The sequence below is a fragment of the Pangasianodon hypophthalmus genome, chromosome 16 (genome assembly GCF_027358585.1).
Source record: "Pangasianodon hypophthalmus isolate fPanHyp1 chromosome 16, fPanHyp1.pri, whole genome shotgun sequence".
In the NCBI taxonomy this organism is placed as follows: domain Eukaryota; kingdom Metazoa; phylum Chordata; class Actinopteri; order Siluriformes; family Pangasiidae; genus Pangasianodon; species Pangasianodon hypophthalmus.
Window position 1 is genome coordinate 24,521,067 of NC_069725.1, and position 16,146 is coordinate 24,537,212.

The 16,146-nt window shown below is 40.4% G+C and overlaps 1 protein-coding gene across 2 annotated transcripts in view; it reads right to left on the reverse strand.

Moving 5' to 3' along the window:
- The window catches only part of tent5ab (terminal nucleotidyltransferase 5Ab), a 7,312-nt gene extending 997 nt beyond the window's left edge, over positions 1 to 6,315 (reverse strand). The window contains exons 1-4 of one of the 2 annotated variants that reach the window (XM_026921293.3): positions 6,136 to 6,315; positions 4,657 to 4,726; positions 3,500 to 3,903; positions 1 to 2,281 (exon numbers count right to left, since the gene is read on the reverse strand). The exon at positions 1 to 2,281 is cut by the window's left edge and continues 997 nt beyond it. In XM_026921293.3, coding sequence (XP_026777094.1) covers positions 1,481 to 2,281; positions 3,500 to 3,901 — 1,203 coding nt within the window. In that variant the 5' untranslated portion in view covers positions 3,902 to 3,903; positions 4,657 to 4,726; positions 6,136 to 6,315 and the 3' untranslated portion in view covers positions 1 to 1,480. Of the gene's footprint in view, positions 2,282 to 3,499; positions 4,727 to 6,135 lie in introns of both variants that reach the window. The other variant, XM_053240997.1, reaches the window with a different exon arrangement.
- Positions 6,316 to 16,146: the final 9,831 nt, after the last annotated feature.

Below are 16,146 nucleotides of genomic sequence, written 5' to 3' on the forward strand. Positions count from 1 at the left end.
CACACACACCTTTGTTAATGCAATTAACAGCCCGTGCAGGCCAGCAGAGGAGACCCCGCCCATAATATTCCATTATACCATTATAATAATGCCTAACAAACCTATTTTTCTCAAACACACACTCAAACACGTCCTTTCATAACGTCGATTTGTTGCATTTGTCCCGTTACAGGCACTTATAGTCTCAGAATTCTCTGTATTCTGTTTGGTGTCTTAAAGAAATCCAGACAATATGCTACTTAAAGGAAAAAAAATCAGTACATACATCGCTTCAGTGAATAAGCCGCATTAATATAATGAGCATTCTGAGACTTCGGAATTAAAGGTCTGACATTTTTGGCAAAAATATGAGTAAATATATCTGCGAATATTGTTTATAGTTATACAGAGATATATAGTATGTTGGAAAGTTGTATTTGCATTGACATTGGAGTTAAAAAAATTATGGCTCAAAATCTTAAAAATCACAGATAGATCTGTAAAATTCTCGATTTTAGTATACGTGCATGTTAGAGTTCGGCTAACGCTAAAATGAGAACAAATCTGCTGCAGTGTGAACATGACATTTTTATGTTTGTACTAAATCCAAAGCAAAGCTAGCAGGAATATTCCCTCTCTCTCTCTCTCTCTCTCTCTCTCTCCTCTCTCTTTATGGTCCTAATCAGAATCAGAGCTGGGTTCTAGCTCTCAGGCTCATGTTGCCGGTGTGACGGGTGTTTCTTCAGATTTTGGCGTCCACTGGAAACTGAACTGAGTGACCTTCTCTCTCCTCTCTCTCGGTTCTCGTCTCCCACCATCACGTTCTCCCTCTTTCTCTCTTGCATAAAAAGTAATTTATGAATGTTGTTTTACAGCCAGAAAGGTGTGGACTTGAATTCTTCTCCATATTTTTATCTTGGAAATTAAAAACAAAAAATCCCTCAGGCCAACAAACCAAACCAAACCAAGGTCATGGTGATTGTTCGATTCTGATGTCATCATTAGACGCCTGCTTCATGACTGGTTGCTTCAACAGAAACCAAACCAAAAGGTGTCCCAAATGATGATAATTCTTTAAAAACGATAAAAGAATGTTCACATCTCTGGATTTGAATTCTGCTTCGTATTTTTAAAGTGCATAAAAAAAGGTGTACAACAATCCAATGTTCAGCTCAGAAAACAAAGCTTTTCTCGGATTGGTCGATTTCCTGTTCATCACATGGCTCCCGCTCTGTGATTGGTGGCTTCAGGTGAATTAAACTGGATTACATAATTCAGATAAAAAAGGATTTGTGCAGATCAAACCAAACCACAGTTGTCCTGATTGGTCTGCTTTACAATCGCTGATCTCTGATTGGTTGGGATTTCTTCTGCTTCCTTAAAGGTCTGGCTTTGATCTTTCTCTTCCTACATGAGAAGTCATTCTGATTGGTCTGTGGTGCTGTCTATCATCAGCTCCACTCTGATTGGTTGACATATAACTATATTTTCAGCACGTGTCTCAGATGAACAAACAGAGCCAGACTTGTCCTGATTGGTCCGTTTCACAGGTGTACACGTTCTGCACCTGAGCCACGCTGTAGTTGCTGAAGTTTCCGTCTTTGACGTAAGGAGCGGGCTGGTAGTAGCACGTGACGTTCTCCACATTCGGGACGTCGCTGTGTTCAGCCAGCGCTCTCACAGCCATCGCAGCGATGATCTCGAGCACTCGGCATCTCTCGCGGTTCATCAGACACGCGCTGCTCTCGCGCACCACGCTGTGCAGCGTGCTCAGGTACGCAAACTTACACTCCTCCTGCCCGACAAAGTGGCTCTGGAGGTAGGACTCGAGCTTGCGATGCTGCTCAGATGCACGTGGGAAGTCGATGAAGAAGCGCGAGCACATGTAGCGCTGTAGCAGCTCACGGTATTCGCCTTTCTCCCGGCGGTTTGGGGCGTGAAAGCCTCGCAGAAGCAGGTGGCAATATTTGAGCAAGCCGCCACCGCGGATCTCTTCAGGGTTGTGCGTGACGATGAGACGCTGCTGGAGGTGATCCAGGGCCTCGGAGAAATCACCGTACACGCTCTCGGCCAGGACAGATGGGTGGAACGAGAGGCTCATGACATTCTCCAGAGAGCACTCGTAGAACAGCAGGAGCGAGTCCAGGCGGATCTGGAAGGAGTCGACGCTGAACTCGAACTGACGGCGCAGAGAGTCAACGAACTTCAGCTCCACGTTCTTCCCGCTGTTATTGGACAGAGAGATGAGACTCCAGCGGTCCGAGTCATTACACACCTTCACCATCTTCTGAACATACGCCTCCTGAGAGAGAGAGAGAGAGAGAGAGAGAGAGAGAGACAGTTAAACAGTCAGACAGATAGAGACAGAGAGGTGAAGAGACAGAGAGAGTGAGAGAGAGAGAGAGAGAGAGAGAGAGAGAGAGAGATGTGGAAAAAGAGACCAAAAGAGATGGAGGGAGGGAGAGAGAGAGAGACAAACATACAGATGGAAAGAGAGAGAGAGACAGAAAGAGAGGAAAGAATAGAGAGAGAGAAAGTGAGAAAAAGGGAGTAGAGTGAGAGACAGGGACACACAAAGAGAGGGAGATTTAAAATTTCACAGAAGTATTGCACTTGTGTACATTCACAGACTCATAACGGGTAATTTAACAGGTTCTTGGCTTCCTAAAAGGGTTCTAGTGTGGAACCTTTTCTGATGGGGAAGATTTCTGTTGTTCTACAAAAGTCCAGAACCTTTAACAGTTCTTTGGTTGGCTCTCTAACGGAACCCATAAATGTCCTACGAGTGTACTTAATAAAGTGGTAACTCGGTGTAGAAATATAAAGTCACTAGATGACGTAATGTCTGTGAGTGAGACTTGTTCCTCCATCACATGATTATCACACGTTAGGGAACGTGACTCAGCGTGAGAGGTGGTGTGTCGAGTCCTGAAAACGAAAAATAACGAGAAAGAAACAGAGCGAGAGACGTTTATAACTTTGACTGAATCCAGCACTAAACAAAAGTTTGTTTAGGTTTCTAGAACGTGTGTAGTGGATTTGGTTAAAGCGCAGACAGACAGGCGTGAAGTGGTGAACTTATCGCTCTTCATCTGCACCGAGGAGCAACTTGTGAAAGCAGAACCCAGTGTTTTTCTCTCCCTTATCACTTCCGCTTCCTTCCACATACCCACAAGTTCTCTAATGCATTATTACAGAAGGTGTTGATTAATTTTCTCTAACAGCTCTTTCACAAGGACGTGTTCAGCGAACGCTCTACATAAATATAATAAAGAGTGTGTGTAATCATTGACATGACAACGTCTATTTAACATTTATGGAAGGAGTCTCCAGTGTCTAGTACGTGCACCAGCATTGCATCATGGGTAATGCATATTCCATACAATAACTCCATACAAACATTCACAATAAAATAATCACTAACATCACATCTCATTAGAAAACATTTTCTCTGTTCTACCAATTGGGTGTTTTTCATAAAATTGTCAACAGACGAGTGTTTTGGACAGAGTCGAGTTACCTTTAGTGTGAGTGGCGTTATTTTGGTCTTGTTCACTATTTCGGGCAGGAAGTCCAGGAGAGCATCCAGCACGATGTTCTTGACAGTCTGGAAGTCCATCTCGTCCCTTAGCTTGGTGCAGAAGATCAGGTCCAGGTCTTTGTATCCTAAGCCGTTGTCCTCGTGCAGGACGTGGCTAGCGGCCGAACCGTTTAGCCGAACCTCGCGTACGCAGATGTTCTGCTCGGCCATTCTGCATCGCACGGCCTTAACGATGTCCCGCGGCTTCATCTGCAGCGTGGGGAAACTCCACCGGCCGTGGATGGGGATGGACTCGGTGAGGACGGTGTCCAAACGCTTCACCTGCTCCCAGTTCAGCATGCAAAAGCTGCTGCGCTCCCTCTCCTTCCACTCCTCATCCATGTCTTCAGAAGATTTAATGATGAGTTTAACGAGACTCACCAAACAAATTGATACTTTTTAATCGAAAACATGAATAAATCAAACGTATCGTTGTCATTTTTCAATTTAAAAATAGTTAGTAGTAATTTCCTTAGTGATTAAACTGGACAAATGAATCAATTCTTTTTAATTAAACACTTTTTAAGTGAATCAAGCAAATTGATTTGAATAACGAATCCAAAATTTTACAAAAGTTTTATCATCAATGGGTTCAATAATGAATGAGAATGAGTAAAAGAATCAATTCTGTTAAACTGTTGCTTCAAAAGTGAATTGGATGAATCAATTCACAAGCAAGAATATTGAATAGCCTGTATTTGTAAATGTGATCTTGGCTAGGTTAGCAGTTAGCATACAAAAGGTAGTTTATTTCTTTCCCAAAAAATATACTGTATGCTGTGAAAGTTTGTTCGGCGCTCATATAAAGTCACAAACGTGCGTTACTGTAGCCTTCATATGTCTCTACACCGACCTGAGTGGTGAATCAAATGAATCTAAACTCAGCCACTTTGATTCACTTAAGCAGGTTTGATTAAGAATCAAAAGAATCGTATTCGATGGAACGAGTCATTCGGTCAGTCAGTAGTAGAGATTAAGGCTGAAAAGGTGGAAATACTTTGTTGAAGTTGTTTTAATCAGTCAGAACCATGATTTATTCCATCTAATCTGAACCTTCCTGCAGTGTGTATTCAGTGTGGGAGTTTCTCTTTCCTCACTTTTTCTCTGTTTAATGCAGGACAGTCTTCAGTGGACGTCCTCTACGTTCGCCTTTACATGACTGCAGCACTGGAGAAAAAAGAAATAAAATTTTAAAAAATGTGACAAAGTTAAAATCTGATTCTATTGTAGTCCCTTTCTATTAAAAGAGGGGTGCCAATACTTTATGCAGCGTGATGGAAGGCTTGTTGAATGGACACTGAGTGTAGACTAGATATATTATACTGGTGTAATAAACACCACTTTATGGTAATCGCAGTGTTTAGGAGGGTGTGTTAACTAGAGCTCTGTTTTTCTCTTTGCTTCATCAGTTACATCCTCAATTTCTCTACGTTTATTGTACACACAGGAAACCACCAGAGTGGAGAATTAACACCCCCAGTGTAGAATTTACACCTAGTCGGTTAACACACTTCTACTACTAAATTTACATATGCATGATGAAAATAAAGGCATAAGTACCCAGTGTAGCACTAAGGAGAATTCAGTAGAATTAACACCTGTATTTCATGCATATGTTCATTAATGTTTGCAGTGTGGAATTAACACCTACAGTTCTGAAATCATGTACAGTATTGGATTAACATCAACAGTGGAAAATTAACTTAGCCAGTAAATACTTCTAATACTGAATTAACATGTACATTAATAAAATAAAGACAAACCACGAACACCTGGAATAGGATTCAGTACTGAATTAACACCTGTAGTATAGAATTGATGCATTATGTTAATTAATGCTCGCAGCGTTGAATTAACACCTACAACACTGAAATAATAATGTACAATTAATGCCTATAGTGTAGAATTAATCTATACGTTAATTAACTTTTGCATTCATGAATTAACACGTACAGTATTGGGTCAACATCTATAGTGTAGAATTAACATAGGCAGTATTGACTTAACATGTACACTGCTGAATTAATACATAAGAGTGCAAGCATTAATTCATATTTGCAGTGATGAATTAACACCAACAACGTAGAATTAAACCATTCAACACTGAACTAATGCTTACAGCATTTTAATTAACACCTAGAGTGTGGAACTAATGAATGCAGTATTATCACTTCCTGTAATTAACACCTACAGCATTGTATTTAATTACCAACTGCAGTATATAATTCATCTGCAGCATTTACATTTCCAGTACTGAATTAACACCTGTACAGTCTATTAATACACCGTGTGTGTGTGTGTGTGTGTGTGTGTGTGTGTGTGTGCGAGCGTGTTCAGTGTAAGTGTGTATGTGTGTTTAGATTAGTGTAAATTTTAGATTAACACTTAAATGCTACTGAACACAAAAGCTGCAGAAGTTAATGCTGTTAATGTATTTAATTGTACTGTGTGTGTGTGTGTGTTGAGTGTCAGTGTGTGTGTAGAATTATTAACACTTTTCATCTTAACAATAAACATTAAACACGGTGTTAGTTAAGCTGTGTGTGTGTGTGTGTGTGTGTGTGTGTGACTCTTACCTCTTTGTAGTCAGTTGTGTCTGCACCATGCCGCTGCTCCACTCGTCTGCTGTCTCTCTCTCTCTCTCTCTCTCTCTCTCACTCTCTCACTCCCCAATCTTGCCTGGGACTGTGATTGACAGCTCATTCAGCCAATACGAATTCACATGGGTGAAGCCCCGCCCACTTCTGATAAACACGGCTCAGTTTAATTAATTTAAATAATTTTCTTCCTCTTTCTCTTTTTGTTTTGCATCATCAGTAATGCATACTTATTTATGGTTATAGATCACACTGACACATTATTTAATTTAAAGTAATTAAACAATATTACAAAAAAGTTACAAATCTTTAGTATTATTTAGTAACTTCTAATTAAATTATTATTGAATTTATAAAGTGCAGTCACTTTTCATTCCTGGGTGAAAAAGAGAGAAACTGTGCTGCAGGGCCCTCTAGAGGAGAGAGAGAGAAATAAAATGAGAGGATTAATTCCTTATTTTTATTTTATTTGTGTTAAACAAACAAAATCTAAGAAAAAAAATCAGATAAAATTAAGTTTATTTAATTCTCCTGTCTTGTTCATTATCACAGATTTTGTATCTTTCAATTGTAACATTAATTATTATATCAATAAATCAATAAAGAGAGATTATATCACAGCATCAGAAAGAAAAAAGACATGACAGTTAATGACAGTTAATAATCACCACAAATCAGCATAAATTTGCATAAACTGATCTGCTCCATGTTATTAAATGTTGTTAATGTAGCGATACTGATGATCAGGATTCCAAAAGATTACCAACATACCATCACACTGACTGTGTGTGTGTGTGTGTGTGTGTGTGTGTGTGCATTGTCTCTCTCGTACTAAAAAGAGCACAACAAAAGAAAGTGCACAGTGAATCTGACAGTGATAGCATTATATACATCCGTTTCCATCTCTCTCTCACACACACACACACACACACACACAGAAGCAGGTTGTTTTGACAGAATGTCTATAAAAGCAGAAGCTGTGTGTGTGAGTGTGTTTGTGTGTTTGTGTGTCTGTGTGTGTTTCAGTTCTGAAGTGCACGGTATGACCTCTATAAGAGGAACACACACTTCCTCTTGAGGTCTCCTCAGCTGAACCGGACAAAACCACACCCTCAAGCTTCTTTAGATTTTGTCACCCTATTCCTACCTACCCTATACCTACACCCTACACCCTATTCCCTACACCCTATTCCCTACACCCTATTCCCTACACCCTATTCCCTATACCCTATTCGCTACACCCTATACTCCACACGCTACACCCTATTCCCTACACCCTATTCCCTATTCCCTACACCCTATTCCCTACACCCTATACCTACACCCTACACCCTATTCCCTACACCCTATTCCCTACACCCTATACCTACACCCTACACCCTATTCCCTACACCCTATTCCCTACACCCTATACCTACACCCTACACCCTATTCCCTACACCCTATTCCCTACACCCTATTCGCTACACCCTATACTCCACACGCTACTCCCTACATCCCTTACCCTATACCCCACACCCTACAGCCTACGCCCTACACCCTATACACTATACCCACACTCTACACCCTATACCCCACACCCTACAGCCTACGCCCTACACCCTATACACTATACCCACACTCTACACCATACTCCCTATCTCCTATTCCCTATACCCACACCCTACACCCTATAACCCACACACTACTCCCTACATCCCTTACCCTATACCCCACATCCTACAGCCTACGCCATACACCCTATACACTATACCCACACTCTACACCCTATTCCCTACACCCTATTCCCTATACCTACACCCTACACCCTATACCCCACACGCTACTCCCTACATCCCTTACCCTATACCCCACACCCTACAGCCTACGCCATACACCCTATACACTATTCCCACACTCTACACCCTATTCCCTACACCCTATTCCCTATACCTACACCCTACACCCTATACCCCACACGCTACTCCCTACATCCCTTACCCTATACCCCACACCCTACAGCCTACGCCATACACCCTATACACTATTCCCACACCCTACAGCCTACGCCATACACCCTATACACTATTCCCACACTCTACACCCTATTCCCTACACCCTATACTACATTGTGTTAGGATTTCTGCTTTTAGCACTATTTAAGCCATTTATGTACAGAATAGTTTTTAATCTACCTTGTTCTTGTGTGCATACTCTTTCTGTACTGTACCCCAACTGTTGCTAAATGCAATTTCCCCACTGCTGGGCCAAATAAAGGAATATCTTACCCTTACTCTTACTTATACCCTATACGCCACACCCTACATCCTACTCCCTACACCCTATAACACACACCCTATACCCTAGACCCTATACACTATACCCAACACTCTACACCCTACATCCTACATCCTGCTTCCTACACCCCACACTTTACACCTAACACCCTACATCCTACATCTTACTCTTCACACCCTACACCCTACACCCTGCTTCCTACACCCTATACTTTACACCTAACACCCTACATCCTACATCTTACTCTTTACACTCTACACCCTACATCCTACACTCTGCTTCCTACACCCTATACTTTACACCTAACACCCTACATCCTACATCTTACTCTTCACACCCTACACCCTACACCCTGCTTCCTACACCCTATACTTTACACCTAACACCCTACATCCTACATCTTACTCTTTACACTCTACACCCTACACCCTGCTTCCTACACCCTATACTTTACACCTAACACCCTACATCCTACATCTTACTCTTCACACCCTACACCCTACATCCTACATCTTACTCTTTACACTCTACACCCTACATCCTACACCCTGCTTCCTACACCCCATACTTTACACTCTACACCCTACATCCTACATCTTACTCTTTATACTCTACACCCTACATCCTACACTCTGCTTCCTACACCCTATACTTTACACCTAACACCCTACATCCTACATCTTACTTTTCACACCCTACACCCTACACCCTGCTTCCTACACCCTATACTTTACACCTAACACCCTACATCCTACATCTTACTCTTCACACCCTACACCCTACATCCTACACCCTGCTTCCTACACCCTATACTTTACACCTCACCTGAACCGTACAAAACCACACCCTCAAGCTTCTTTAGATTTTGTCACCCTATTCCCTACACCCTATTCCCCACACGCTACTCCCTACATCCCTTACCCTAGACCCCACACCCTACAGCCTACGCCATACACCCTATACACTATACCCCACACCCTACACTCTACTCCCTATCTCCTATACCCTATACCTACACCCTACACCCTATACCCCACACCCTACAGCCTACACCATACACCCTATACACTATACCCCACACCCTACACCCTATTCCCAACACCCTATACCCCACACGCTACTCCCTACATCCCTTACCATATACCCCACACCCTACATCCTACATCTTACTCTTTACACTCTACACCCTACATCCTACACCCTGCTTCCTACACCCTATACTTTACACCTAACACCCTACATCCTACATCTTACTCTTCACACTCTACACCCTACATCCTACACCCTACTTCCTACACCCTATACTTTACACCTAACACCCTACATCCTACATCTTACTCTTTACACTCTACACCCTACACCCTACATCCTACACCCTACACTTTACACCTAACACCCTACATCCTACATCCTACACCCTACATCCTACACTATACACTGTATACCCCACACCATACGCCTTACATCCTGCTTCCTACACCTTGCACCCTACATCCTACACCCTACACCAGGGATCTTCAATCTTATCCACAAAGGACCGGTGTGGCTGCAGGCTTTCATTCCAACCAAGCACCTGATTCCACTTGTTTAATCAGTTGTGCCTCTGATTTGGCTGGAATGGAAGCCTGCAGTCACACCGTGCCCTTTACCCTACACTGGAGATTCACAATGTGAAGAATGAGTGTGATTTTCACAAACCACACGCCCTATTCACTATATAGGCCACATAAACACCATCATCAGTCCACTGTGATCTAAGTTTATAGAAATCATTAGAAATAGAACTGAGTTTAGGAGAAAACAGTTGGGGGCTGTGTCTCACTTTCAGTGCAGTAGTGTGTTTGCACTGGCTCAGTGAGATGTCCACTTGGTGGTCCATCATCTCGGTCTAGTGCAGAACGTTATTAAGAGGTTACATCCAATTTTTCTTTCAATAGTTTTTTGTAAATTCATTAAACTTAATAGATTTGTTGTTGTTGAATTTTAACGAGTCTGTGTTCTCTCCACTCAGCTGGAAAAGAAACGCAAAAGTGGAGCAGTTATTAGATTTACATCAGTTGTGTTAATTGAAAGTAAATAAACGAGTGCCTCATTAGCGGTAATCATGTGCAGTGTGTTGGGATGGGAGTTGATTGTGGGTGGTGGTGATGGACAGGTTGTCATGGCAACCATGAGAGGAAGTGAAGTGGCTGTGAAGTTTTTGCTGAGTTAGCACGATCTCAGACGAGTGGATTTCCTGAAACTGTGTGGTTTAACACATACACAAACACACATTTAAAAAAGTTGTTATTTACAGCTTCATCTTAATTGGTACTTTGTTAAACATGATCCATGTGAAATCACTGGGCAAATTACGGCAGTTTATAGCATGCACATGATCATTTATTAATTTCCAATAATCATAATGTGCAGTATTTGAATCACATGTACACAAGGACGTGTGTGTGTGTGTGTGTGTGTGTGCTGAGAGTACTGCTGCAGTTCTGACTTTAACCACAACTGCTAACAATATTAACAATACATACATAAACGAATAAAGAACTACATTTTAAAATGGAGTATTTTAAGTAGTTTTTGAGTTGGTATGTCAGATGTTTTCCTCTTACACCACAGCAACTTGCCAATGATTACAATTTTAAATTTATTAATGAGCAACATATTGCACTTTTTAATTTTTTATAGTTACATTTAATCTTAGAGAACATCTGCGAGACTCGAGTCTTCAGGACGGAGGAGTTTACGCTACTTTGCAGTTTCTCGGTAACAACTTCAAGAGAGAATAAAAAAAACTGTTTATAGCTGCTATAACATAAGTGAGAACAGGAACTAACTTTTTTCTTATTTGTGGTCCGCTAATCTGATTGGTCGAGCTGCGTTCCAAGAGTGCCTGTATTTCCTTGCAACGGCACCGTGACATTTCACTGTGTGGATCACTCTCTTGTCTGTGTTTGCTACGTAAAATTCCACTTCCTAATTCGAATCGGTTACTACAGTAGAGTTAGCAGACACAGCAAACGATACTTTTCAGGAATATAACTTTTGAGTTAAAATGTAAATGCTTCCCCTCTTGTTCAAGATGCATGCAATCCCCTGCTACACTTGCTCACATGTTTTAGCTTTGTCTCAGACTGTTTGTTTTCTTGTCACTGATTTTTGAGTCTTATTCTAAGATATTTAGTAAAAAAAATTTTTTTTTTAAATTATCGGTGAAAAGACCACTCTTTCAAAAAGTGATATCAACTGCACAGTTTACTTCTCTGCTGGAGAGGCGAGGCGATTGATTCTGCTCAATTGGATCCAGGCTTCCCCCTTCTTTTAAACAGTGGGCTAGAGATGCGCTACAATTCTTAAGTCTGGAAAAAATAAGACTGAACTTGCAGGGTTCTGGCTCCGAGTTCGCTGGAATGTGGCGGCCTTTCATAAGTTAGCTTCAAAATCAGTTATAGCTGAAGTGGGTTGAATCGACTCTGATACCTGATTTTGTTCATGATTTTCATAAATGTTTTTTTATATGTACACAATAATTTATGTTTGTTCCTTCTGGGTTTTGGTGTTTTTGTTTTGTTTTTTCTCTCTCTGTCTGTACACGTGTAGTATTGTACCTTTTGGGTTAGTGTGTGATTACGTATGTTGTTGGTGGTTGCGTAAATTAAAAAAAGCAAAAAATAAAAAAATTAAATAAAATATAAAAGATCATCACTTGAAGCCAATTTTACCAGAAGCACCTTTAACGGGAATGTACAAATCCATGTGAGCTAGCAGGCTAGTCGACATCAGGAACTATTTCCGCTACCGGAGCAAAAGTAACAGAACGTTTGGCCATATTGTGTCTAAAATGTCACTTACCTCATATTAATTTATTGTTTATAGAACTATTGTACTATTCAGGATAACCACACTCTTGCTCGTGCAATATTGTTTAAATAATTTCTACTACAACACGAGTAAAACTCCACACCAACAGGAACTTACTTCAAACAGGAAGGAAGGTATTGAGAAAAAAAAACCTATTTCAGACATCTGACTTTGCTGTGACCTTGACCCTGTTTAGATCAACTCCAAAATCTAATAAGGTCATCTGCTGCTTACAAAGATCATTCCATATAAATCCTACAAACATTCAACCACTCGTTAGTGAGATATCACGTTAACGAGAATCTCGGACAGAATAACAAACAGACAACCTAAAAACGTAATAAAAATAAAGTCATAAAGGACATGCACATATTCCTGCATGTTTCCTCATCAATTTACACAATAACTGTTTAGCAAAAACATTTAGAAAATCTGAATTTCAGTAGATGTTAAAATTTCAGCATTAATGTTGTAGGGATTGTAGGTGGGGGGGAGTGAATGACCAGCGCTCTCTTCCACCCTGTGTGTTCATGGTGTGTGTGTGTTTGCACAAATTCTGAGTATGGGTCACTGTACTTGGCCACAAGTCACTTCACTTCATTTGTCATCCTAATAATATGTATAATATTTACTCATCAGTTTTAGGTAAGTACAGTCCAGTAGAGTTTGTTCAGAGCAGCGATGCAGATTTATAATCAGATTCTGTCTCTCTGCTGTAACATTGTGATATCACGAGCCCTAATCAAATGTTTTCATACACAGCTTGATTGATGAGGCCTCAACTGATCTGTTGTGAATTGTAGTGAAGTTTAATGTGTGTGTGTGTGTGTGTGTGTGAAAGAGAGAGAGAGAGAGAGAGAGAGAGTGTGTGTGTGTGTGTGTGTGCACTTGTTGAGTGTGTAAAGGAACCGCCATGTTAATAATTCAATGTCACTCCCTTTTCCATTTTAAAGCTAAAAAATGAGCTGACCTCTGGAACAACCTCCGAGTTCATCACTGAGTCATGACTTGGAAGGAAAAACCTTATTTATCTTAATATAAACTTTATAATCACACACACACACACACACACACACACTGTAAGATTAAGGAGAATGGAGACCAGCTGAGGGAAATGTACAATTACAGCAGTGTTATTCAGCTAATTATCTAACTAATTTTTTAATATATGTCATTACCTGCCACTGGCCTTCTGCGTATTTATTCTGAATCTAACACACACACACACACACACATACACACACACACACACACTCTCTGCTCCAGCATCATTCAGTGGTGAGAGTGGGGTCGTTTACCACCACAAAGTTGATTTATAAGAGCAAGTTTTATTCCTTTTACACCGCAGCAATTTGCCAACAATTAAAATCTTTCATTTATTAAAGTATGGCATGTCATACTTTTTGTCCATTTTATGTTTTATGAACATCCATGAAAAAAGTTAGTTCCTGTTCTCACTTACGTCATAGCAGCTATAAACAGTCCTTCCCTCACCAGCCTCTCTTTTTTCTCTCTCTTGTCATGTTAGTGAGAAACCGCAAAGAAGCGTAAACTCCTCTGTCCTGAAGATGTCAGAAAACTTAAAGTTACAGCTTTACCTCTGACTGTTACAGAGCTCTGACACTGGAGACTCCTTCCATCAATGTTACATAAACATGTCCTTACAGGAAATGTCACCAGTGTAATGAGTATCAGTTTATTACACAGACTGTGTAAGCTGCTACTACAGCAATGATAACATATTAGAATGAGCTCAAAAAAAAAAATAAATAACTTGAGTCTCGCATATGAACAGATGGATTTGTATTGGACTATTTCCACAGGGTTAATTCCTCACAGATGGATGGAGCGTTAAAAAGAGGGGGACTGGTTTTCACAGAGGCTTTTCTTTTAAATGTAAGCCAGTTTTTAATAGAAGAGAAGAGGAGCTGCTCAGGTTATGTTTAGGGTCGACTCATGATGCAGAACAGAGCCATGATTTAAATAAAAGACAGAAAAGAGAGAAGGAGAAACTGAAGAATGAAATATGAAGATAAATTATAGAGATAAGTGCTCCATTTCCTTCGTGAGCGAATGAGAGAAAAATGCGGCCTGTGTGTTCAGAAAGCTGACATGAAGTAGCAGTTCAGTGTGTGATGGCTGAAATAATAACACCAACTCAGCCAGGAGTTCTGCTGATATGGGAAAGAGCTTTTTCCCAGAAACATCGGGGAGTTAAACACAAATATCAGACAGACTGTGGAAAATTTCTCTGCCAATGAAAATAATGACATTTATTAAAATATAGGCTTTATCGTGTTTGTTCCCTCAGCAAAGCTTAACAGCAGGTATAAAGCATTGGGCTAATATTTGAGCTGTTAGCTGTGTGGGGTTTTCACCAGTGTACGCTCTCTGTGGTAAACGATGAGTGGGTTAGCATCTTTGTGGTAACTTGACGTGTAAAAGTGAGGTGATCCAGCAGTTGCAGGACTGTCTGACCGCTGTACTGAGTTTGTTAGTGTTGCTGCATCGCTGTCTGTTGTGAATCCATAGTTAGTACACAACTGGTTAGCTAGCTAACTTTAACCTAAAATGAGGGGCTCCAGAGCTCCATTCTCAGAGTCTCAGAGGTTCCAGTTCCTGCTCCCTATCCCACTGTAACCAGTAATTACACCAGTGTCAAGGTTAGATATTAGGATTAGATTTGGTTAGATATTGGGATTAGATTAGATCAGATTAGATATTAGGATTAGATTTGGTTAGATATTGGGATTAGATTAGATCAGGCTTTGATAAGGATTTGGTTATAACAGCCTTTTTATAAAGACTAGATTAGATCAGGGTAGAGAGGAGGATTATTTTATATTTTATTAGATTAGATAAAATCAGGGTGAAGTTGAGCATTAGATTAGATTAGATTAGATCAGGGTAGAGATGAGGATACGATTATAACAGGGTAGACGTTAGAGGATATTAGGTGGATATTAGGATTAGATTAGATTAGGATTAACTCGTACCTCGACTTAATCTAATACCAATTTTAAGGTAGAGACTAGAATTACATTAGATTAGATCATCATAAACATGAAAGAGTACATAAGGATTAGATTATCATAGGGATTAGATTAGATCAGAGCAAATATTAGAATAAAGATGAGAATTGGGATTAGATTGAAATACAGAGCAGGATTAAATTATCATTAAAAAATAAGGATTAGATTATATTGAGATAAAGATTACACACATGCGCACACACACACACACACACACACACAGACTTTTTATTTTTTAAACATCTGTCTAATGGATTTACTGCCCACTAAAAGCTTTTTAATGTGCCGTTGGGATGTTTTATTGTATCTGCAGATCTGAGACACATTCTGTGTGTGTGCGTGTGTGTGTGTGTGTGTTTTAGCTCCAGGAACCCTTTAAACAGTAGCCTGTGTGTATTCACTAACTGATACAAGTGCTCCTCAGCAAGTGGATGTTAGTTTATTACACTGTAACTAACACACACACACACAAACACATACAAATAGTGTGCTCTTTCAGGATTGAGCTGCAAAGCTATCATGTGCCACTCCTCTAAAGTTCTCAGGAGCTTCATGTAAAGAGTCCCCTAAACACAGGAAGTAGAACCTCTGTAAACAGGAAGTGATCTGCCCTCTCTTCCTGTGGGTATGCGGTGTAAACCGAAAGCATTTCTTGAAACAATCACTAACGTTAAAAAAAAGGCCTCACAGAAATCTTTATCACTGTTCATGCTTACAAAGCGTACAAAGCGACAGGCGACTGTATATTTTCTATGCATGTGTGCAAAACGAAGCCGCAATTTCAGCGACAGAGTGACGTCTGAATAGATAAAGTTAGTACGAAGTC